Below are 22,799 nucleotides of genomic sequence, written 5' to 3'. Positions count from 1 at the left end.
CGAAACAGCCAGTTCGCACTTCAATGGGTGCGTGATGCCGAGATATTGAACATGTCGCACTTTTTACGCAGTGGACAAACGCTGCGCAAAAAGCACGGACTGTCTGTACTGCCCCATATGCTTCTTTGGTCCATGCGAGCCGCGTGAAAACCACGCGGCCTGCACGGACGCAATTCACGTTCGTGTGAATCGGCCCGAAGTTTTACATTAAAATGGCAGGATGTGATAAAGAACACCAGGTCTCTCCCCCTGTAATCCCATGAAACGGGGACGCAGGTTGTGATGAGTACTGATGGCTCTGTGTGTTATGCTCTTAGAGAGCCCCCGCCTCATAGCACAAGCTGGGGTTGTCTCATCAGTCAGCCAGGCAATGGATGGCTGCTCATGTAACGCAAGGACAGCCCAAGATCCGCTGTTTGTTATTGCCTCTCCACTTTGGCTCATAGAAGGGCTTCCCAAACAGGAGTCCTGATAGAACCAATACGGCTTCAATAACTTTGCTCAAGAGGAACCTTAAGATATTTATACGAATAAGTGTCATAGGTATGAAAATATGCTGCTATCAAATTATATATGCGGGCTGCTTTATTTATAATGGACAATTAAATTTTTGGTTTTAAGATGAATTACAATCCGCTGCCTCTAGGTCGGATCATCTTATTTTCTAGTGCCCCCTATATGTACTGTACGCAGGGCTGTAGGAGGTGGTTAGATCGCAGACATTACAACCTATAAATAACTAGAGAAAAGTAAGATTCGTAGCATTTACCTTGGCAAAGTCTCCACTGGGATCCGCTAACATCCGAACCTACAAGAGAATGACATTATTAATCATTTGATAAAAGCTTAATATACATATCATTACTATCTGATCATTTTCCTGGCAGATGCGGCAACGTTCTTAAATATGGTTCCAAATGGCCCCATAAACAGGCTGCAATAACGTAACATGGCTGATGCTTTTGCATGACAATACACCTTTATTTCAAAGATCCTCATTTTAAGTGTGTTTCTGGGGCATATACTGGAAGTTTTACTTAATCGTAATATATAGTCTTACATTTTTATTCTGTTTGCATCTAAAGTGAAATCAATAAACCTGATGGTTGCTCTTGATTTTAGTTTACAGTCATGTGACCTAATAGGATAGCTCTGTCGCGTGAACTCTTTGCTAAAAGGAAACAATCAGAATTTCGAATTTAGCTTTGGATGTGGAGAAAAAAAATTACGGAACTCAAAAATAAGTACACAGTACTGGAAAATTCATTTAAACGGTTACTACCGCTTCACAAAACTGGTTGGGGGGGGGGGGGGGGTCGGTGCTCCGAGACCCCAACTGATCACTGGAACAAAAGTGACTAAAAAGCTTGGCTGATTGCGGTGCCCCTTCGAGGGGAGCCGAAAAAAGCAAATCAGCGCCGGAGAGGCGTACAGAGCAAAGTATCGTCTTATAGAAAGACTATAGCCGGTACATGGCTGGTTAGAGCCTAAGAGGCAACAACGCACAGGCAGGTGCTTATTACCCCTTCATCCAAATAAATAAATAAAAAATGACGGATCCCTTCATCCAGGAGTGAAGATGACCAATAATGAGACTCCTCTGATTACAGTGAAAGCAGTACATTTTCTTTTAGTTTGTCTTCCACACTTAGAAACAGGTTTTATATACTAAAATCAGTCCTATAACCCGATATACTTTATAATCCGACATCTATTGTTTTTCGTCCGCACGCTAGAATACCCCTTAAAAGGGGTTTTCCACCTTCTGACAACTGATGACCTATCCACCAGATCTCATGATCTGTCGGTGTCAGACGCCCAAACCCCGCACAGATCAGCTGGTACGGTGTCTTCGTGCACTGGACGTACATGCCGGAAGCACTGCTCTCCGGCCACGGAATAGCGGCCGAGCTGCAGTACTGCTCCTATTCAAGTGAACAGGAGCAGACCCGCAGCACGGCCGCTATGCTATGTACGGAGTCAAGTGCTTCCGGGCTCCGTACATAGCATTATGTGCCATAACATCCGGTACCCGCGGGCCACCGGAGCGGTTTAATGTTGCAGAGTCAGGGTGACAGACAAGCACCGATGATATACTGATGACCTATCCAGTGGATAGGTCATCAGTTGTCAGAAGGTGCAAAACCCCTTTAATTTGTGAAATAATTTAATATATTGCTCAAAAGTAAAATATTCTGTTAAAAGTTTCTCTCTGAAGGTTCTATAAAATGAATACGGAATGACGCCAGCTATTACAGGACAATGAAGATATAAAATGTAAGATCCCATAATCTTCTTAATATCTATTTTCTGGAGTTTAAGGGCTGATAACCCTGGTAAAGCAGAGCTCCCAGCACACTGATGTTACACAACCATACCAGTAGAGGGCAGCCAAATCCCGGCGTTACACAAGACGCTACCTGCCTGATCACTATTTAACTCTTGGAATGCAAACATCTCACTTCTTTATCTCTCTTCAAAGGTCCTGACAGCAGTGGCATGACCTGGGAGAGCGGCAGTCATTGTTTGGACAGGATTGGGCAGTAGTCCAACTGACAACTATTACAGCTTCCACATTGACTGTACTCCCATCCCAGAAGCCTAAACGGTAAATCTGCCCAGTTATACAGTGGCGCAGGCACTGTACTGCAGTATAAACTATGCAGATTTCCTGCTCAGTTTTTTGGGAAAGCTGTGTGAGAACTCCAAATGAAAGCTATAAGGCTGGGTTCCCACACAGCGTAAACGCTGTTAAAGAGGCTCTGTCACCACATTATAAGTGCCCTATATTGTACATGATGTGTGTGTGTCAGGATTCTGAATACACATCACGTCCTGGCTGGAGGTAATGTATATTCATTGTCATGACACTGCAGTAATGTTAGTATGTGTGTATGTGGCTGCACACAGGGATATAGCTATATCGCTATCTGCAGTGTAAATGAATGGGAAGAAGTGTATGACGCTGATTGGTCATCGTCATACACTTCTCTCCACAACACCCACTTGGTCATATAGTAAAACACACCCACTTGTCCATTGAGAAAATTAGCATAAAGCGAATATAGGTCATAACTCCGTCAAAAATTATAGTTTTTCTAAATAAAAAACACTGCTGCCAATCACATTACGTTCAAGATAGGGCACTTATAAAGTTGTGACAGAGACTCTAAGTTTCCAAAACTGAAATCGGTACGGAAATTCCGCTTCATCTACAGTAGCAGCAAAGTGAATGAGATTTTAAAAATCTCAGCGACGCGCTGCGGAGGAAAAATGCAGGAAGTGTTCTGCGGTGCGCTTTTAAATCTGCAGCATGTGAATTTATGCTGCATGTTTGGCCGATAGACTTTAAAGGGAGTCTGTCACCAGAATGTCCATATTAAACTAGTACCAGGGTATTGTAGAGGAGATTAACCGGTTTCTAACATTTATGTCCGGATTCTGCTTACTGCCTCCTTTGTAGAGAAATAAGTTTTATTAAGTTTATGCTAATGAGCATTTAGGTGCAATGAGGGTGTTTCCATTGCACCTTAATGCTCTTTCTTCGCTCCCAAGTTGAACCTCCCTCCCTCCCTTCTTACATTGATTGACAGGGGCCAGGCAGCGTAATCGGAGCGTTCATGCCTGGCCCCATACTATCTGTAACGCGTGCGCGCCCCTGCTCTTCACTCGGCGCACGCGCAGTACGATGTTTTTGCTTAACGCTCTAATCGGCAGTACTGCGCATGCGCAGCGTCCCTGCTCTTTATTCGGTGCATGCGCAGTACTGCCGATTAGCAAGTTGAACAGAAAGATTGTACTGTGCATGTGCCGAGTGAAGAGCAGGGACACGCGCGCGTTACATATAGTATGGGGCCAGGAATGAACGTGCTGATTACACTGCCTGGCCCGTCAATCGACGTAAGAAGGGAGGGAGGGAGGGACGTTCAACTTGGGAGCGAAGTAAGAGCATTTAGGTGCAATGGAAACACCCTCATTGCACATAAATGTTCATTAGCATAAACTTAATAAAACTTATTTCTCTACAAAGGAGGCAGTAAGCAAATACTGAAAATAAATGTTAGAAACAGGTTAGTCTCCTCTACAATACCCTGGTACTAGTTTAAGGGTATGTTCACATGACCTATTTTCAGACGTAATTCGGGCGTTTTACGCCTCAAATTACGCCTGAAAAGACGGCTCCACTACGCCTGCAAACATCTGGCCATTGCTTGCAATGGGTTTTACGATGTTCTGTTCAGATGAGGTGTAATTTTACGCGTCGCTGTCAAAAGACGCCGTGTAAAAAGACGCCCGCGTCAAAGAAGGGCATGTCACTTCTTTGGACGTTTTTGGAGCAGTTTTTCATTTACTTCATTGAAAAACAGCTCCAATTACGTCCGTAATGGACGCCGCAAAAAACGCGAGTACTTGCAAAAACTTCTGAAATTCAGGAGCTGTTTTCACCTGAAAACCGCTCAGTAATTTCAGACGCAGTTTGCGTGTGAACATACCCTAACTCTGACATTCTGGTGACAGACTCCATTTAATAGGGAGCATAAATTCTGCACAAAAATATTCACGTTGAATCTTGTACAGCGTTTACGCCGTGAAAACACAGTAAAAACTGCAGGTGCACATAGGCGTTGCTAAAAATCAATGCTTGGCGCTAAATCTGCAGGAAAGAAAAAAGGCAGAAAATCTGCAGCGATACCTTAATAGCAGTTATAAAAGCCGTCATCCAGCATTCCAAAAAAAACAATACAGCTAAGGCTTCGATCACATCTGTGTCGGGCTCCGTTCATGGGATCAGTCGGAGCTTTTCCATCAGGGGAACCAATGAACGGAATTCCAAACTGAAACCATAGGTTTCCGTTTACATCAACATTGATTTCAATGGTGACGGACTGGTGCAAATGGTTCCCATTTGTCACCATTGTGCAAGGGTTCCGTCGTTTAGAAGGAATGAATAGCGCAGTCGACTACGGTACGGATTCCGTCAAAATCTGATTCGGGACTAGTTCCTTCTTCAGGGAAAATATCATCTGCAGACGTATCCCGAAAACGGTCAGATCCATTTTATCATGTTTCAGAAATGTATGCTTTCCAAGTTCTGTTTGGTTTCAAAAAATAATTAAAAAGGCTTTTATTTATACCTCCTGCCTAAAATGGAGTTTTATTACTAGCGGTGCCTCCGAAAATCCCACTATTTTTTCCTACAAACATTAAAATCAATGGTGATGCAAACGGAAACCTATGATTTCCGCTTGTTTCAGTTTGGATTCTGTTCATGGGTTCCCCTAACGGAAAGCTCAGGCGGAATCCATGAACGGAGTCCCGACGCAGATGTGAACAAAGCCTAAGAAAAGGCTGAAAATAATTGTTAACAATTTGACAGAAGGATAACTTGTTTTTTTCTTTCATAGCGATCATAGTCCTAAATTCTAGTGCAGGGGTAGGCAAACTTGTTAGTATGGCGTGGCGATAATAAGAAAAAATCTGAGATGAAGTAGCCTATAAGCCACACAACTGAACACCAGCTTAAAGGGATGGGGAGTGCAGATAGGGGAGACCGCAAAAGTTGAAAATCCAGACAGATGCATCGTGTAGGACTAGGATGCCGAGAATGTGTATTGTGCATGTGTGTTCTAGACAATAAACAGTTTTAACAGTTGTCTCAACTGGTTAAAAGCAGGTTCCCCGGCATTCAGCTGATCGTCCTACATTTTTAGTCACTAGCGGCTTTGCTGCAGCTGGTGTAAGCAGCCAGGTGTCCGTACCTCTATGCAGGGGGAATAGGTCAAAGCTGCTGAAATGTTGCTATACCCTATATAATACAGACCTACCTCTGTACAAAGCATTGCAGTGAGGGCAGGTTTTCTACTTCAGGATGTAATAAAGTTGCCAAAAACATAGCACAGCTTTAATAAACAACTGCTTTAAGGCTATGTTCACACTGAGTTTTTTGCAGGTGGAATTTCTGCCTCAAAATTTCGTTTGGAAGTTTGAGGCAGATTTTCCTCTCCCTGCACGCCGATTTTCGCTGCGTTTTTCACCCGCGGCCATTGAGCACCGCGGGCACAAAACGCAGCGAAATACGCTTTCTCTGCCTCCCATTGAAGTCAATGGGAGGTGAGAGACGTAAACGCATGTCGCTTCTTTCTCCCACGAGATGGTTTTATCGCTCGCGGGAAAAAGACGCCTCCTATTGAAATCAATGGGAGGCATTTTCGGGCCATTTTTTGACGAGTTTTGCGGCACGGTTTCGGCATAAAAAAACTCATTGTGAACATAGCCTAAAGGGGAAACGTTTTACCTCTTGCACTTCACAGCAGAACATGTAACATTATGAATCATTTTGGACACATAGTTGGCACAGGAAACTTACTATAGACCTTTCTTGGCCTGAAATATGCACAATCAAGTACTTCCCTGATAGAAAAAAAAATAAGAACATTTTCTTTACCTTCCCATCAGCTCCATGCACTTTTCCCCACTCACTCACAACAAAGGCGTCATTAACGGAGATGCATCCGAGGACTTCCACCCCACGGGATTTCAGATCATCAGCCTGAGACACGTATCCAGGCAAGTGCGTCTGAGAGAAAAACATGAAGGACAATAGCAAAACACAACCACCAGCGCGGTTATCTGCACCTAAGGTTCCTGTCTGAGCACGCTCACTGGTAGATTTCCCATTCATTGATGAGTCACCATGCATAAGGACTACTCCCCATTAGGGACACTGGACCAGTTGAGAGCAAGTACTAGATTTCAGGTTCTTTTTACCCATTTGACATCTTAGATTGTGATATGTGTTTCTAAGGGATAGAACTTGCATGGAGTTTCCAATATAAAACGTGATGACTAATGAACAAGATTCACTTCGTAAAAATAATTGCTTCAGTGCTGTCCGTCACATTGCCTGTTACTCCACCGATTATGAAAGATTCTTCCTATTACATATTTAGCAATAAAAAACACTTGAAGCCACTACTCATTTCCACATTGACCTGTTAGCTCTGCTTACTCTTACAACAGTCTCCCCCCCCCCCTTCTAATTCCCTTACACTTGCCATAGACAGTGTTGGCAGATCCGCCAGACGTTTATTCTTAAAGGAAAATTGAAAATGAGTGGCCCTGATGGATTTTTAAGGCAATTCCTGTTTTATACTGGGGGGGGGGGGGGGGGGCAGCCTTTCATTTTTAGCCCCTCCAAAGAAACAAACGCATATTCCGCTGAACCTAACACGTATGTCAAGAAAATCGTAGGGGATAGCTGCGGGCTGAGTAACTTCTGGCCAACTGGTTTAACTACTTTGCTGAGGTTTTGTGCACCTTACTTCCCCCATTGGAGACATCGTGAATAAAAGCATCAACTTACTTTAGAGCAGCCTGGAGTAAAAGCCCCTGGAACGCCAAAGAGTACACCCTTCTTGTTACCAAACACATCCCTGACACTTGTCTTGTTTCCAGGACCTCCATCATAGATCAGCACATCTGGTAGAGGATCTCCAACCTTGAAGAGAAATGCAGAAAGAACATGGATTACACTGATCCTCTTTGGCCTCATTTGTGAGACACAATATTGGTTCATTGACTGGATCAGGCCAATGAACTCTCACAGGAGCCAAATGTGCACAATGATTAGAAGTCCGCCACGGCTCTTGTTTTAGGAGCCAGACCACACTGATTAGACTTTTATAGCATATCCTAATGTTATCATAAATGTATCTGGTCGAAGACCTATATAAGAACTATTATAGCTATTACATGAAAGGCCCCATGCACATGAACGTGTTTTTTTCGGCCGCAACTCACCCGCAAATCTGCGGGTGAATTGCGGCCCCATTCATTTCAATGGTTTCCACGGTCCGTGCATTGCACAGGAGCCTGAACCGCAAAAAGATAGGACAGGTCTTATTGCGGCCGTATTTTGCCGTCCAGGCTCATAGAAATTAATGCAAGTGGCCATGGTCACACTCCGCGGCCGTCCGAGCCGCAAATCACGGCCGTGCACACCACTACGGTCGTGTGCATGAGGCCTAAGTTGGGGGTTTATAATTCTCCTTGGCTACAAGAGCTACATAGAAAACCAACATGCAAATAATTATAGGAGTGGCAGAACGACAAAGACTCCTTGCAGGGGGTTTCCCAAGAACTTTATTCCATTAGTCACATCCAGAATCATCTATGAAGCAGTCATTTTACAGGGATCAGGTGACTCTTCCGTGTTTGCTCTTGAAAAGCCTAGTGACGTGAAGCATTTTATTACACAATACCCTTTCTTAGAAGAAACTGAATTGACGAATTGTGCAGAACTGCAATATAAATATCATTTGGAAATACTATCCCAATGTATTCATCTCACAGGGACGTTTTTTAAGGCTCTATTCACGCGACAGGGTCCAAGTGTCGGCCGTTAAAAACAGCTGATTTTGACCGTTATTCCCGGCCGATTTTGCATCCATTTTTCTCCCTGTCCGTTTTAAAATCAGATGAATTTCATTTGTACATTTTTTGCCACACACTTCCCTCTGTAGGTGGTGCCACACAACCACCCCCCCCCCACAGGTGGTGCCACACAACCACCCCCCCCCCACAGGTGGTGCCACACAACCACCCCCCCCCCACACAGGTGGTGCCACACAACCACCCCCCCCCCACACAGGTGGTGCCACACAACCACCCCCCCCCACACAGGTGGTGCCACACAACCACCCCCCCCCCCACAGGTGGTGCCACACAACCACCCCCCCCCCACAGGTGGTGCCACACAACCACACCCCCCCCCCACAGGTGGTGCCACACAACCACCCCCCCCCCACAGGTGGTGCCACACAACCACCCCCCCCACAGGTGGTGCCACACAACCACCCCCCCCACAGGTGGTGCCACACAACCACCCCCCCCACAGGTGGTGCCACACAACCACCCCCCCCACAGGTGGTGCCACACAACCAACCCCCCCCCCCACACAGGTGGTGCCACACAACCAACCCCCCCCCCACACAGGTGGTGCCACACAACCACCCCCCCCCCCACACAGGTGGTGCCACACAACCACCCCCCCACACAGGTGGTGCCACACAACCACCCCCCCACGGGTGGTGCCACACAACCACCCCCCCACGGGTGGTGCCACACAACCACCCCCCCACGGGTGGTGCCACACAACCACCCCCCCCACCCAGAGGTGGTGCCACACTACCACCCCCCCACCCAGAGGTGGTGCCACACAGCCCCCCCTTCCGGAGGTAGGGACTTCGCCTGGAGCGGAAACACCGGCCACAGCGTCGGGGATGCTGTTTCAGAGATGCCTGACATCACTGTGTCCATATATTGACAAAGCGAATGGCCGAAAACAGGGCAAGTCCCATTTTTTGATGGCCGGGTTTGCCGAGCCGTCAAAAAAAAAAAAAAAGTAAGAAATCGTTCGTGTGAATAGCCCCATTAAGGGGTCTATGGTTCCTACTGCGGCCGTGTCACAGCCGTTTTATGAACGGCTGGGAAACCCTGTCGTGTGAATACGGTCTAAGTATGAATATCTGAACACACAAAGTTCTTTAGTTTTCTCTTCTGTCAAGTTGTTAACAATTCTAGTCAGTTTTGTGCCTTAGAAAGCTGGATGATAAAGGTTTGCTATTAAGGCTCCCATAAGGGTGGTCACCCAGCTTTACCAGCTTACTGGTCGCTATTACATGTCCCTCAGGCTACGGTGTTAATACACCAAGGGCTTTGTAGAAAATAAAATGCATATACTGCACTGAATACAAAGTAAAGCCCTACATAAGAGCATTTTTTTATTAAGCTTGGATGACCCTGTAATAAAAGGACTCAGATTTGCCTTTCAGGAGCCTGGAAAAACGTGGTTACCAATAAATAATACAGGGGGTCAATGGTAGCCATATTTTTATGCACCAGCAGTCTCAGAAATAGAAACAAAGCTAGCGATGCAGTCTTCACAGTAAGGTGTGGTGCACGATGCCATCTGGTCCCTCGGGGCCGATCAGGTGAGACGGGTGCTCCGCAGCCGGCCAAGTCTGTATCACAAACACAAAAGGTCTATCTCTGGCACAAAAAACTGTATGTACACTAGATGGCCAAAAGTATGTGGACATCCCTCATAAAGAGGACCTGTCATGTCCCCAAAGAGATAATCAGCCTCCATAGCAGTACTGCTGCCTTGTTATAGGATTCCAGCGCCATTTATTTCATGTTGCGAGGTGCCCCCAAAACCAGCCTCTGTTACCCCAGTAATCCCCCGGTAGCCGATATTTGAATACAATGACAATTGGGTGGTCTCCACCACCAAGTGTCAAGGGGGCCTAAAGCTAAGCAGCTCTAAACCGCCTGCAAGTTGAAGAGCATGGAGCCGCACTAACTATTTCAATTACAAAGCAGAAAGGCAACTCTGAAAAAATATTCGTGTCCACATTATGGATATACCAGGTAAAGACAAAACATCCATAAAATGCCCAAACAAAAGATGGTGGCTGCATGTGTACCCACTGAAGAGCACAAGATCCTCCAGTAAAGGGGCAAAGTGTTCATCTGAGCCAAACTGCGCAGTCTGTAACACAGGAACGAGTCTCGTCACACCGGAATATCACTGCACTTTATTGGCTTAAATGTCCAAACATTAGAGGGTTTGTCCAGTGGCAACTGAAATGTAGAAATGGCATATTCTCTGCTGATCAGGGACATAGTTACATGTGCTCTCCCATATCAGAGCAGTGCTGGAGACTCCTTTTGTAGCCACATTTACAACTGTGGATTTCATCCTGAAATGTATTACACAACCTGGGACTTTATGTGACAATAGTAACACACATCTCTCACAAGTTTCCCCAATGATCTCATACGGCCATGCTGAAGCCTGACAACATAACGATAATGCAGTGCAGTGATTGCCGACCGTAAACTGGATCACACCTGCTTGTGCCAGAGTTCAACGTACAACAAGAAGCATGAAACATGTACACGCCGCAATGTTACCTTAATCGACATCGCTCTGCTCCAGACTCCGCTCCTTGCAACTATACGTAACGGTGACAGGAGGCGGAATGATACGGGGAACCGAAAAGCCATGCCAACTGGGGGCGGAACTACTAGGGGCGGCTGCGCGACTTTGCTGGAGGATACGCCCACCTTAGGTAACCGCTCAGGCTAAACACAATGCGCATGCGTAGTCTAAACAGACTACTGCATATGCGCCTAGAGCTTGCCCGTTCGACGCATACCCAGACGTGTCGCCCCGTTTCACAGTCGCCTACTGATAGGATATGTAGGCGGGGCCGTAGAAGTTCAGTGAGTTTCGAAGACCTGGGCCCCCGGAAGTAGTTGGAAGTGTTAAACACGTGGGTGCCGGTACCGGAGAATGAAGCTGTTGACGCATAATATGCTACGGAGCCACGTTAGCGGGGTGACTCGAGGATTCCCGCTCATCATCCGGGTATAACTACAAGCATTGTATGTAGTGTGCGTCCGCAGCGCCGTCACTGAACAGTCTCCCCTCATAACCGTTCCGGCCGCTATTGCTGCCCGGCAGATTCCCAGTCATTTACCAAGGACAGACCTGGTTGTCGTTTGACTTGATGACTCCATAGATGATTCGGGGTATACAAGGCACTGCTGACCTTCATATTTAATGATGCAAACCGGCGGAAAATAGAAGAAGCTTGATTAGTAGTAAAGGGAATAAACATTACAGGAATACAATAGACAGGGCTCGTCCACACGCTGCGGAATTGCCGTGTTTTTTTGGACGTAAAAAACGCAGCAGCATTTGTTAAATCTCATCCACACGCAAATTCCAAGCAGAAATTGACATTCGGTGCTTATTTTTCGGACCCCAGCATGTCAATTCCTGCTACGGAAAGTGTCCAGAATTGCTGCGTTTTTCAGAGGAGACGTCTCCATCTCCTAAGGCCTTATTCACACAAACCTGTGCATTTTGCGCGCGCAAAAAATGCAGCGTTTTGCGCGCGTTGCAGTTCCGTGTGTCATCAGCGTTTGCTGCGTGGCTGCGTGATTTTCACGCATATGCCATCCTCATGACACGCGGTTTTGATGTTTAGAAAAAGAAATGAAGGAAGTGCGCTTATTTTTCCCTTCATTTCTTGATCTACTGTTGCGCGAATCACGTTCGGCACGCGGAAGTGCTTCCGTGTGCTGCGCGTGATCTTCACGTTCCTATTGACTTCAATGGGTGCGTGATGCGCTAAAAATGGCCAAGTATGTGTGTGGACATTCCCTAACACTCCGCTAGTACCGCGTCTGTGGCGATGTGCTGCACGCTCTTCACTCTGCAGTGAATAGGGTATTTAACCCCTTAGTGACCAGCCCTATTTAGGCCCTAATGACCAAGCTATTTTATTCGTTTTTCTATAGTCGCATTCAAAGAGCTATAACTTTTTTTTATTTTTTCGTCTACATAGCTGTATGAGGACTTTGTTTTTTGCGGGATTAGTTGTACTTTTTAATAGCACCATTTTAGGGTACATAAGTTTTTAACTTTTTTGGGGGGGATCATAAAAAAACCCGGAAATTCCACCATTTTTCTATGCGTTTTTAAATAACACATTACCTTTATTCTATGGGTCGGTACGATTACGGCGATACCACATATGTAGAGGTTTTTTATGTTTTACGACTTTTGAACTAAAATGATTTGTTTTTGCATCGTCGCTTTCCAGGAGCCGTAACTTTTTTATTTTTCCATCAATGTAGTGATTTTTTTGGGCTTGTTTTCTGCGGGACGAGATGTAGTTTTGATTGGTACTGTTTTGGGGTACATGGGACTTATTGATTCATTTTTATTATGACTTTTTTGGGGGGCAATGGAAAAAATTGCAATTTCACCATTGGTTTTTACGGTGTTCACCTTGCAATTTAAATTACATATTAACTTTATTAATTGAGTCATTACGGTCGCGGCGATACCATATATGTGTACTTTTATTTATTTTTTACACTTTTACTAAATAAAACCACTTTTTATGGAAAAAAAATGGTTTTATTTATTTTTTTACTGTACTTTTTATTAATAATCTTTCACATTTATTATTTATTTCATTAGTCCCACTAGGGGACTTTACTGTGAGATCTTCAGATCGCTGCTATAATGCTTTGGTATACTTCGTATACCAGAGCATTATTGCCTGTCAGTGTAAATCTGACAGGCAATCTATTAGGACGTAACTCCGGCTCGTCCTAACAGGCATATGTCCAGGGCAGACCTGGGGGCTTTTATCAAGCCCCCGGCTGCCATGACAACCCATCAGAGACCCGTGATTGCATTTGCGGGCCGCCGATGGGTGACAGAAGGAGCTCACTCCCTCTGTAAACAAGTTAAATGCCGCGGTCGCTATTGACGGCGGCATTTAACGGGTTAAACGGCCGCGATCAAAGTTGGAGCCCAGCTGTCATCAGACAGCTGAGCCCGGCTCCAGCCTGAACGGGAGACCCGTGCAGGACTTAGACTAGGCTCACGTGAAAAGGCGTCAGCCTAGCCTAAGGCCCCTTAGTGACGAACGTGAAAAGGCGTATTGTTGGTCACTAAGGGGTTAAGAGGTTCTCCTAGATTCAAAAATAGGGGATAACTGTCTGGTCCCAAACCCCCTGTAAGGCTGAGTTCACAGTTTTTTGCATGCAGAAAATTCTGCCTCAAAATTTAGTTTTGAATCTTGAGGCAGCTTTCACCTGCCTGCACGCCATTTGCCGTGTTTTTGGCTCGGGCCCATTGAGAGCCACGGGCAAAAACGTAGCAAAATACGCTTTCTCTGGCTCCCATTGATGTATGTTGGAGGTCAGAGGCGTAAACGCCCGAAGATAGGGCATGTCGCTTCTTTTTACCGCGAACGTTGTTTACCGCAGGCGGTAAAAAACCGCGTCCGCCTCCCATTGAAATCAATGGGAGGCATTTTCGGCTGTTTTTTGGCGTGTTTTCCGACGCGGTTTCCTATGTCCTATATAAGGAGATTGGCGCTGTAATGTAGGTGACAGTAATGCTTTTTATTTCGAAAAACTATCTATTTTAAACCACTTTATGAGCGATTTTTTGCTTTATGCTAATGAGTTTCTTAATGCCCAAGTGGGCGTGTTTTACTTTAGACCAAGTGGGCATTGTACAGAGGAGTGTCATCCAAACAGAGTGTCATAATGATGGCGGCTGCGCGAAAATCATGCAGCCGCGCACACCCTATGTGATGACTCACAGAGCTGTTAAGTGCCTTTTGCGCACGCAAAACACCGCGTTTTTTGCGTGCGCAAAACGCACACACTCGTGTAAATCCGCCCTAAGTCTGATTGACAAATGCTGTGCAGCTGTTTCTGTCATTCCCTGTGGTTGAGCAGCGAGGAGGAACAGGGTTTAGGCTGGGTTCACACAAGCACATTAACGTCCTTAATGTACGGACGTATTTCGGCCGGAAGTCCCGGACCGAACTAACTTGCAGGGAGCCGGGCTCCTAGCATCATAGTTATGTACGACGCTAGGAGTCCCTGCCTCTCCGTGGAACTACTGTCCCGTACTGAAAACATGATTACAGTATGGGCAGTTGTCCTGCAGAGAGGCAGGGACTCCTAGCGGCGTACATAACTATGATGCTAGGAGCCCGGCCCCCTGCACTGAGTTCGGTCCGGGACTTCCGGCCGAAATACGTCCGTCCATTACGGACGTTAATGTGCTCGTGTGAACCCAGCCTTAGGATGCCGTTCTCGCAAACGGTTGGGCCCCCAGCGATCATCACAATTACAGTCTATCATGTGGATTGTTATTCTGGGAAATGTACACAGTAAGTTCATAACAGATCTTTAACCCCTTAATGACCGGGCATGTTTGTACCTTAATGACCAAGCCACATGTGTCAAATCTGGTATGTCTGACTTTATCAGAGAATAACTCTGAAAGTTTTGAATATCCAAGTAATTCTGACATAGTTTTTTCGTCACATGTTGTACTTTATTTTAGTGGTAAAAGTAGACGGATAGAATTTGTGGAAATTAATTAAAAACTAGAAAAATGGAAGAAATTTTGTAAAAATTAAAATTTTTCCCTATTTTTAACTGCAATATGTCACATATGTCACATACTGTACAATTTTTTTAATTAAATATATATTTCTATCTCTTTACTCTATTTTGGCAGCACTTTTGAAAAAATAAAGTAAATTTTCAGCAATTTAGAGGACTTACAAATTGAATAATAATTTTATAAATTTTGAAGTACCTTTTGTTTTCCTGCACCAAGCCAGGTTTTCAGAGGCTCATAGATCTCAGAGTGATGGAAACCCCCACAAATGACCCCATTTAGAAAACTAGACCCCTTAAGGTATTTATGTAGGGGTATAGTAAATATTTTTGACCCCACAGTTTTTTGTTAGATTTAATACATAGCAGGTGAAAAAAATAATAATTTCACTTTTTTCATAAAAGTATCAGTTTGAAGATTTCTTTGTAAAGCGACCATGAGAATGAAGAAACACACCACAAAATCTATCACCCTGTTTCTCCAGTTTTCAAAAAAATAAATAAATTGTGGCCCTAATGCGCTGCCTGGACACACGGCAGGGCCCAAAATGAAGGGAACACCCGGAGGCTTTCAGGACTCATATTTTGCTTGAAAATGTTTTAGGCCCCACTGTACATTTGGAGAAGCTTTGAGCTGCCAGAACGATAGAAACTCCCCATAAACTACCCCATTTCCACTAGACCCCTTAAGGTATTTATCTATGGGTATAGTTAGCATTTTGACCACACAGGTTTTTCGCTAAATATATTGGAATTAGTCTGTAAAAATTAAAATGTACTTTTTTTCTGAAACAACATAGAAATTTTTATTATTTACAAGGAATAACGAAGAAAATGCACCCCAACATTTCTAAAGCAATGTCTCCCGATTACGACAATATCCCATATGTGGTAATAAACTGCTGTTTGGACCCACAGCAGGGCTCAGAAGGGAAGGAGCGCCATTTGGATTTATGATTTTGCTGGAATGGTTTTCGGTGCCATGTCGCATTTGCAATGCACTGGAGGGACCAAAACAGTGGAAACCCACCAAAAGTGACCCCATTTTGGAAAAACCTTCAAGGAATTTTTCTAGGGGTATAGTGAGCATTTACACCCCACGGGTCTTTTGCAGAGTTTATTAGAATTGGGGCGCGAAATTGAATATCAACATTTTTTCCACTAAAATGTTGAATTTTCTCAATTTCACAGGGGATAAAGGAGGAAAAAAACAACCATTTTTTATAAAGCAATTTCTCCCGAGTACGGAAATACCCCACATGTGGTCATACGGTTTTTCATTAGAAATGAATTAACCCTTTCAGGACTGATCCATTTTTTGCTTTCTTATTTTTGATTTTCACTACCCACTTTCCAAGAGCCATAACTTTTTTATTTTTCCATCAATAGAGTGGTGTGAGGGCTTATTTCTTGCGGGAGGAGCTGCAGTTTTTATTGCTACCATTTTTTGGTACATGAAAAGTGATTAAAAAGTTGTATTACATTTTTTTTTTTAGAGCGAAGGTGACAAAAAAAAACAGCGATTTTGGCGGTTTCAATTATTACATTTTTTTAAGGTGTTCACTGTGCAAATTAAATAATGGTATATTGTAATAGTTCGGACTTTTACGGATGTAGCGATACCAATTTTGTTCATTATTTTACATTACTTTAGAAGAAAAATGCGATAAAGTGTTTGTTTTTTTTTAACTTTAAAAAAAAAAAAATTCTCACTACTAATAACTATAATTCTTCTACACATTTTATTCATCAATCCCCTTAGGGGACTTGATCCAGCGATCATTGGATCCGCGGGTACAATACACTAATGTATTGCAGTATATTGTTATTTTTACAGGCATCTGTAACCGCACGATCGCTGTTCCTGTCCGTTAGTCCCGGGTGTCAGCTGTAATACACAGCTGACGCCCACAGCGTATGGAGCGGGCTCAGCACGTGAGCCGGCTCCATGCATCAACCGCCGCACCATGACGGGCAATTGAGTCATTGTGCGCAAAGGGGTTAATGCACAGCGGATGGTTCAAAGTGAAAATTGCAATTTTCCACTGATATGCCATTTTAGTGCATAATATGTTGCGCCCAGTTTGTGCCACAGAAGACAAATGCCTCATAAAACGTTAAGCGGGTTCTCTCGGGTATGGCGACGCCTTATATGTGTGGGCGCAAACTGCTGCTTGGGCACACTGTAGGGATCAGAAGGGAGGGACGCCATTTTGCTTTTGGAGCGCAGATTTTGCTTGTCACAAGTTTTGTTTGGGGTTTTGCTGGTATTTCAGTTTATAATTTGGGGGCGTATGTAATCTGTGCGGGGTACATCAGGGCATAATAAGAGGGTATAATAATGGGGTAAATAAAATTTCATAGATATGTGCCCGTTGTCGCACTGATAAATGGCGCCCGATCTTATCCACTTTTGGACAATCTGCACATTTTGCATCGCCATATTCTGAAAGCCAGAACTTTTTCATTTTTTCACCACCGGAGCCCTGTGAGGACTTATTTGTTGCGGGACAATCTGTAGTTTTCATTGGTACCATTTTGGGGTACGTGCGATTTTTATTTATTTATTTTATTTTTTTTGATCACTTTTTATTCAATTTTTTTGCAATTCTGACACAGTTTTTCAGGTTTTCTTTTTGCGGCGCTCACCGTACGCCATAAGTGACATTTTTACTTTATTCTGCGTGTTTGTACGATTACGGCAATACCATATGTATATAGGTTTGGTCCTTTTTTTTTTGCGTTTGCACAATAAAATGACTTATTTATAAAAAAAAGCGGTGTAAGGGCTTGTTTTTTGCGGGACGGATTGAAGTTTTTATTGGTACTATTTTCGGGTACATGCGACTTTTTGATCACTTTTTATTCTTTATTTAGGGAGCGGTGGTGACCAAAAAAATTGTGATTCTGTTGTAGTTTTTTATTGATTTTTTTTTTTGGGGTGTTCATCTTGCGGGAAAAATAACATTACAGTTTTATAGTTGGGGTCGTTACGAACGCGGTGATACAAAATATGTGTACTTTTTTAACGTGTTAATTTTTTTTCTATACTAAAAGTCTTCTAGGAAAAAAAAGCAATTCATGTTTAGATCACTTATAACTTTTATTTTTACACTTTTAAAAAAAAAAATGTATTACTTTTTTTTTACTTGTCCCACTAGGGGACACTTAGTCTTGCAGCTTTGATGGCTGCTAGAGTACATTACACTACACAATGTAGTGTAATGTACTCTAACTGTCATTGTGACGTAACAGTCACTCTGACAGGAAGTGCCGGAGGTGTGTATTTGGATTTTATATAACTACTCCAACTCTAAGCTTATATTGTATTTGTCGGTGGGGAATTGAGAAGATATTCGGGAAATGTCCACATATACCCTCCTCCCCCACTCGATGCTCTAAGGGTAAGGCCACACGCTGCGTTGTTGACACGGTTTTGTTGTGTCTGAAAACCGATGCATGCATTTTTTTGTCTCTGTAATGCTGCATTTAAGTTGCGTTTTTTTAAGTACATATTTTATGGACATAGTTTTCCTGTATATAGGTCATTACAATGCATTAGAGAACTGTTCGCAAAAACGCAAGCAGTTCAGCAACAACCTTGGCATCGCGCTCATCAACCGCAAGCGGTCGGACATTATGAGGATGCGGTCAACCACACAAAAAACTCATTGTAATATAATAGCAGCAGTCCGTCCATAACAAACATTTCACTATTGACTTCTATTGAAAAATGACTTGCTGCGGTTTAAAAACGCAACATAAAGGCAACGTGGCTGCACCCTGGGGCCTTACCCTTTTTACATGTGATCGTGTTCTGTGATTGGTGCTGATCCACTTAAATGGTATGTTGATACTAAGACAAGGTGCACGCAGTTGAAAAAACTAATGTGCCTGGGGCACAATGAAACCCATTTTCCCAGCTACCAACTGAATAGTAGTAAGATATAACTTTTATTAGTTCTATTATTAAAAAGGTCCGGGATGGACAACAGGAGCGCAAAAATTAAAATTTGCTAAAGACCATTAGCAAATGCTCTATGTGAATACTGCAGGATTCAGTATACAAATCCTATTGCAATAGGATGCCTGGGTCAGCAGCTGCGGACTGCCTGACAAATGCTAGTTACACAGTGTGTTAGAGGTAGAGGCTAATAGGTCATAGCAGTTAAAATTGTTATAAGTATAGCCCCCCTGACATGTTTCGTTGTCAACACAACGTCCTCAGGGGATAACAACGGGGCTTGTGAACGCGCGCTCTACTTCCTTGTGCTTTAAAAACTCATATAAGCCTCACACAAGAATCACCTGTGTGGGGACCAATAGAAACGTACAAGCAGTGACAAGCCTCCGTAAAGTAAGATTGGCATGGAAGAGCGCCAGTCAGGATAGAGGTGCAGATGCACCAATCAGCATGTGCAGATGGCGCATGAGTATAATCACCCAAAACGGACTTAGCCGATTACGGCTATTATGTATCACCCACAGAGGGGTAGCCTGTGTGGAAGCCAATGGGGTTGCCAAACAATGACGCGCCTCTCTATCATCGGATTGACATCTTGCATTTTCCGCAGCAGTGACACACATTAAATATCGGGCGCCAAATATAACTGCACCGATCTCTAAATAATGGAGGAGGGTTTGTACAGCCCTGCTCATTACATGCTGCACCCAGCTGCACATGTATGGGCAGGTGAAAGGTTCTTTTGATGCTCTCCCTCTGGCACCCCCTCCTAACAGCGTAGATGCTGCGGTCGAAGGGGTTAAACTGCCAGGATCCGAGTTATCTGATCCTGGACGTTGCAGGGAGTATGGAGAAGATGCAGCCCGTGTGTCCGCTCCAAACGTACCTTTCCGGCTATGATGTAACTGTACGTCAAGTGTTGGGCAGGGGTAAAGTTTTGCGTTCTTTTATATTGTATTTCATGGTCTAGTTGGTACGCTTCTCAAATTTAAACAAGGCTCTAAAGCTGGCCATACACTTTTTAGATAGCCAACAGATATTCCTCCTGAGGTCATAGTCCTGGACATCTCACATTCTTTCCTTAATAGAGTGAGGCTAAGGCTATGTTCACATCTGCGCTGGAGACTGTTAGGGGCTTTCGTCGCAGATCCGATAAAAAATGACAGGCAAATCAGTGCAAAATGCTACACTATTTTGTACTGTAACACGATGGACACTATTATAGTTAATGGGCGCTGTTGGTGTCATCATGAGACAGATCTGCTGTTGCGATGACCGAGCAGAACAACGGAGACATAGAATGCAGATGTGAACAGAGCCTTAGATGTAGCAGCGTCTTAATGTGTATTTCTATCTTGCACCACTAGATGGAGCTGTGTTAGAATGGGAAATAGAATAAGAACAGCGCTACTCTTTATTATATGTATCTAATGTTTTGTCTGCTTTGCTTTTAGGCAGATGAAGTGAAGCTTAATTCTGTGGACTTCAACCGTGAATTTGTGGCTCGTATGATTCCTAAGCTGGAATGGGAGGCATTAGTGCAGTCTGCAGAGAGTGTGAGTAACTCATTGTATGTTCCTGCAGTTTTCTTGCTCCAGCTATTTAAATTAATAATGAACTGTGATCTTCTCGTAGTATTCTTCTTTTCCTCCCTTGCTATAATAATGTTGTATAGTAATGGGCTGCTCAGTGTCCATCCTGTACTCAGTATGGCTGCAGTGCAGTGTCCCGTACTGTATATAGGAACCTTCTACGTTATATCTTCATCATGGTGTCCTTGGGCAGTCCATGCTGCAATATAGCAGCAAGGAAGGGAAAGAGCGGAGTGCTGCTACATATTAAAGAGGTCATCTGCCTCAACACTTTTCTCTATAAGCTCTACAAGGGCATATGAATGTAATGCCCCATGCACTTGACCGTAGTTTTTATCCGTAATTACAGATAATCTGCAGACCCATTCATTTCTATAGGTCAGACGCCTTTCAGTATATATTTACTGATATAGAACATCAGCACGAAGTCTGTGGGCGCGTGCAAAATTGCAGACTTTTCACGTCGGCACTTCAGAATCACTTTTCTCGCAGCCTCGGGCTTCAGGGCAATGATCGGAGACCACTAGCAGTGGTTTCCGATCATATTTAACCCCTCAGATGCGGCGCTCAATAGCGAGCGCAGCATCTGAGTGATTTTAGAAGGAGGGAGCTCCCTCACTGGCATCTCTGCGTGCATTGCGAGGTGGAAGTAGTTTCTAAGGCAGCCTGGAGGCCTAATAAAGGCTGCCTTTAGTGATTGCCTGTTAGGCCAGGAGCCTGTCAGTTTTACACTGACTGGCAATAATACACTGCAATACAGAAGTATTGCAGTGTATTATAAAAGTGATCCAAAGATCGTACAGTAAAGTCCTCTATTGGGACTAAAAAAAAAAGTTAACGTTTGAAATAAATAAATGTCCCACGTAAAAAAAAAAAATTAACCCACTTTTTCACCTTACAAAATAGTTTATTATAAAAAAAAGTTACTCATATTTGGTATCGCCGCGTCCGTAACGAACTCAACTATAAAACGGCTACATTATCTAACCCGCATGGTGAAAGTCGTAAAAAATAAAATGGAAAACAACGGCAGAATTGCTGTTTTCTGTTCGTTCTACCTTCAAAAAAAATTTGATAAAATGTGATCAAACAGTCGCATCGACTCCAAAATGGTACCAATAAAAAATACAAGTCGTCCCGCAAAAAAAAAAGCCCTCATACAACTGCATCGGTCAAAAAATAAAAGTTATGGCTCTTAAAATATGGCGACACAAAAACCAAATAATTTTGAAAAAAAAGTGTTTTTACTGTGTAAAAGTAGGAAAATATAAAAAACCTTAACACATTTGGCATCGCCGCGCTAAATAAAGTTGTTGTTTATACCACACGGTAAACGGAGTAAAATTAAGATGCAAAAAAATGGCGACATTTCAGGTTTTTTTCCAGTACCCCACTAAAAAAAGTTAATCAATAAATTATTTGTACCCCAAAATGGGGCTATTCTAAAATACTTGTCCCGCAAAAAAAAGTCCTTATACAGCTATGTCGACGGAAAAACAAAAAAGTTATAAATCTTCGAATGAGACGATGGAAAAACCTAAAAAATGGCTCGGTCATTGAGGTTTTAAAATACCTTCGGTATTAAGGGGTTAATATAGTAAATTCTGTTCCCGCTCCTATTCCAATCAGTACAATAATCAGTTCTACGGACATTGTATGTGGGATCGGCCCAACTCTTACACACTATAGAGGGATTTTTCTGTCCTTGGTTTTTGTTTATTTTAACATTTACCCATGAAAATTGCTGCTGCTGTCGTTGGTGTATAAGATACTAGTCTGAATGGCATTGGTTTTCTATCCATTACAGCTGGGCCATGGCTCGGGACTTCCGCAAGAGCTTGTGTCTGGATATGAAAATGATGAGGAGTTCTTGAAGAAAGTTCACCATATATTGCTGGAGGTAAAATACTGTGATACAAGTGGGGCAGCGGGCTGAACATTGGCTAGATAGTACCAATGTGATGGACTTCTCATTATCTTATTTATCTCTGCCAGGTTGAAGTAATTGAGGGTGCTCTGAAATGTCCAGAATCTGGCACAGAATTTCCCATCAATAGAGGAATTCCCAACATGCTCATTAACGAGGAGGAGTCCTAACCGGTTCTTCCAGTTCCCTGGCCTGTAAATATCTGCGCCCACCACCCTTTGTCCTGTCTGTACTTATTAAACGCTGTTACTTGTTGTTGGACATCTGGCTTTTTTGTGGGAATAGGTTGTCAGGGTAGTTAGAG

The 22,799-nt window shown here is 43.6% G+C and overlaps 2 protein-coding genes across 2 annotated transcripts in view; one reads left to right on the top strand and one right to left on the bottom strand.

Moving 5' to 3' along the window:
• PRDX5 (peroxiredoxin 5) overlaps positions 1 to 11,305 on the bottom strand; it is a 33,284-nt gene extending 21,979 nt beyond the window's left edge. The window contains exons 1-4 of the mRNA XM_075837271.1: positions 10,978 to 11,305; positions 7,364 to 7,498; positions 6,446 to 6,577; positions 770 to 808 (exon numbers count right to left, since the gene is read on the bottom strand). Coding sequence (XP_075693386.1) covers positions 770 to 808; positions 6,446 to 6,577; positions 7,364 to 7,498; positions 10,978 to 11,070 — 399 coding nt within the window. The 5' untranslated portion in view covers positions 11,071 to 11,305. The remainder of the gene's footprint in view (positions 1 to 769; positions 809 to 6,445; positions 6,578 to 7,363; positions 7,499 to 10,977) is intronic.
• Positions 11,167 to 22,756, top strand: TRMT112 (tRNA methyltransferase activator subunit 11-2). Its single transcript, XM_075837272.1, has 4 exons — positions 11,167 to 11,434; positions 20,431 to 20,532; positions 22,376 to 22,468; positions 22,564 to 22,756. The coding sequence occupies exons 1-4, from the start codon at positions 11,360 to 11,362 to the stop codon at positions 22,663 to 22,665; spliced, it is 372 nt and encodes a 123-aa protein (XP_075693387.1). The 5' UTR covers positions 11,167 to 11,359; the 3' UTR covers positions 22,666 to 22,756.
• The last annotated feature ends 43 nt before the right edge of the window (positions 22,757 to 22,799 follow it).

This window comes from Rhinoderma darwinii, chromosome 9 (assembly GCF_050947455.1).
Source record: "Rhinoderma darwinii isolate aRhiDar2 chromosome 9, aRhiDar2.hap1, whole genome shotgun sequence".
NCBI lineage: Eukaryota > Metazoa > Chordata > Amphibia > Anura > Rhinodermatidae > Rhinoderma > Rhinoderma darwinii.
Note: the sequence above shows the minus strand (reverse complement) of the source record. Positions and strands in the feature narration are given on the sequence as shown.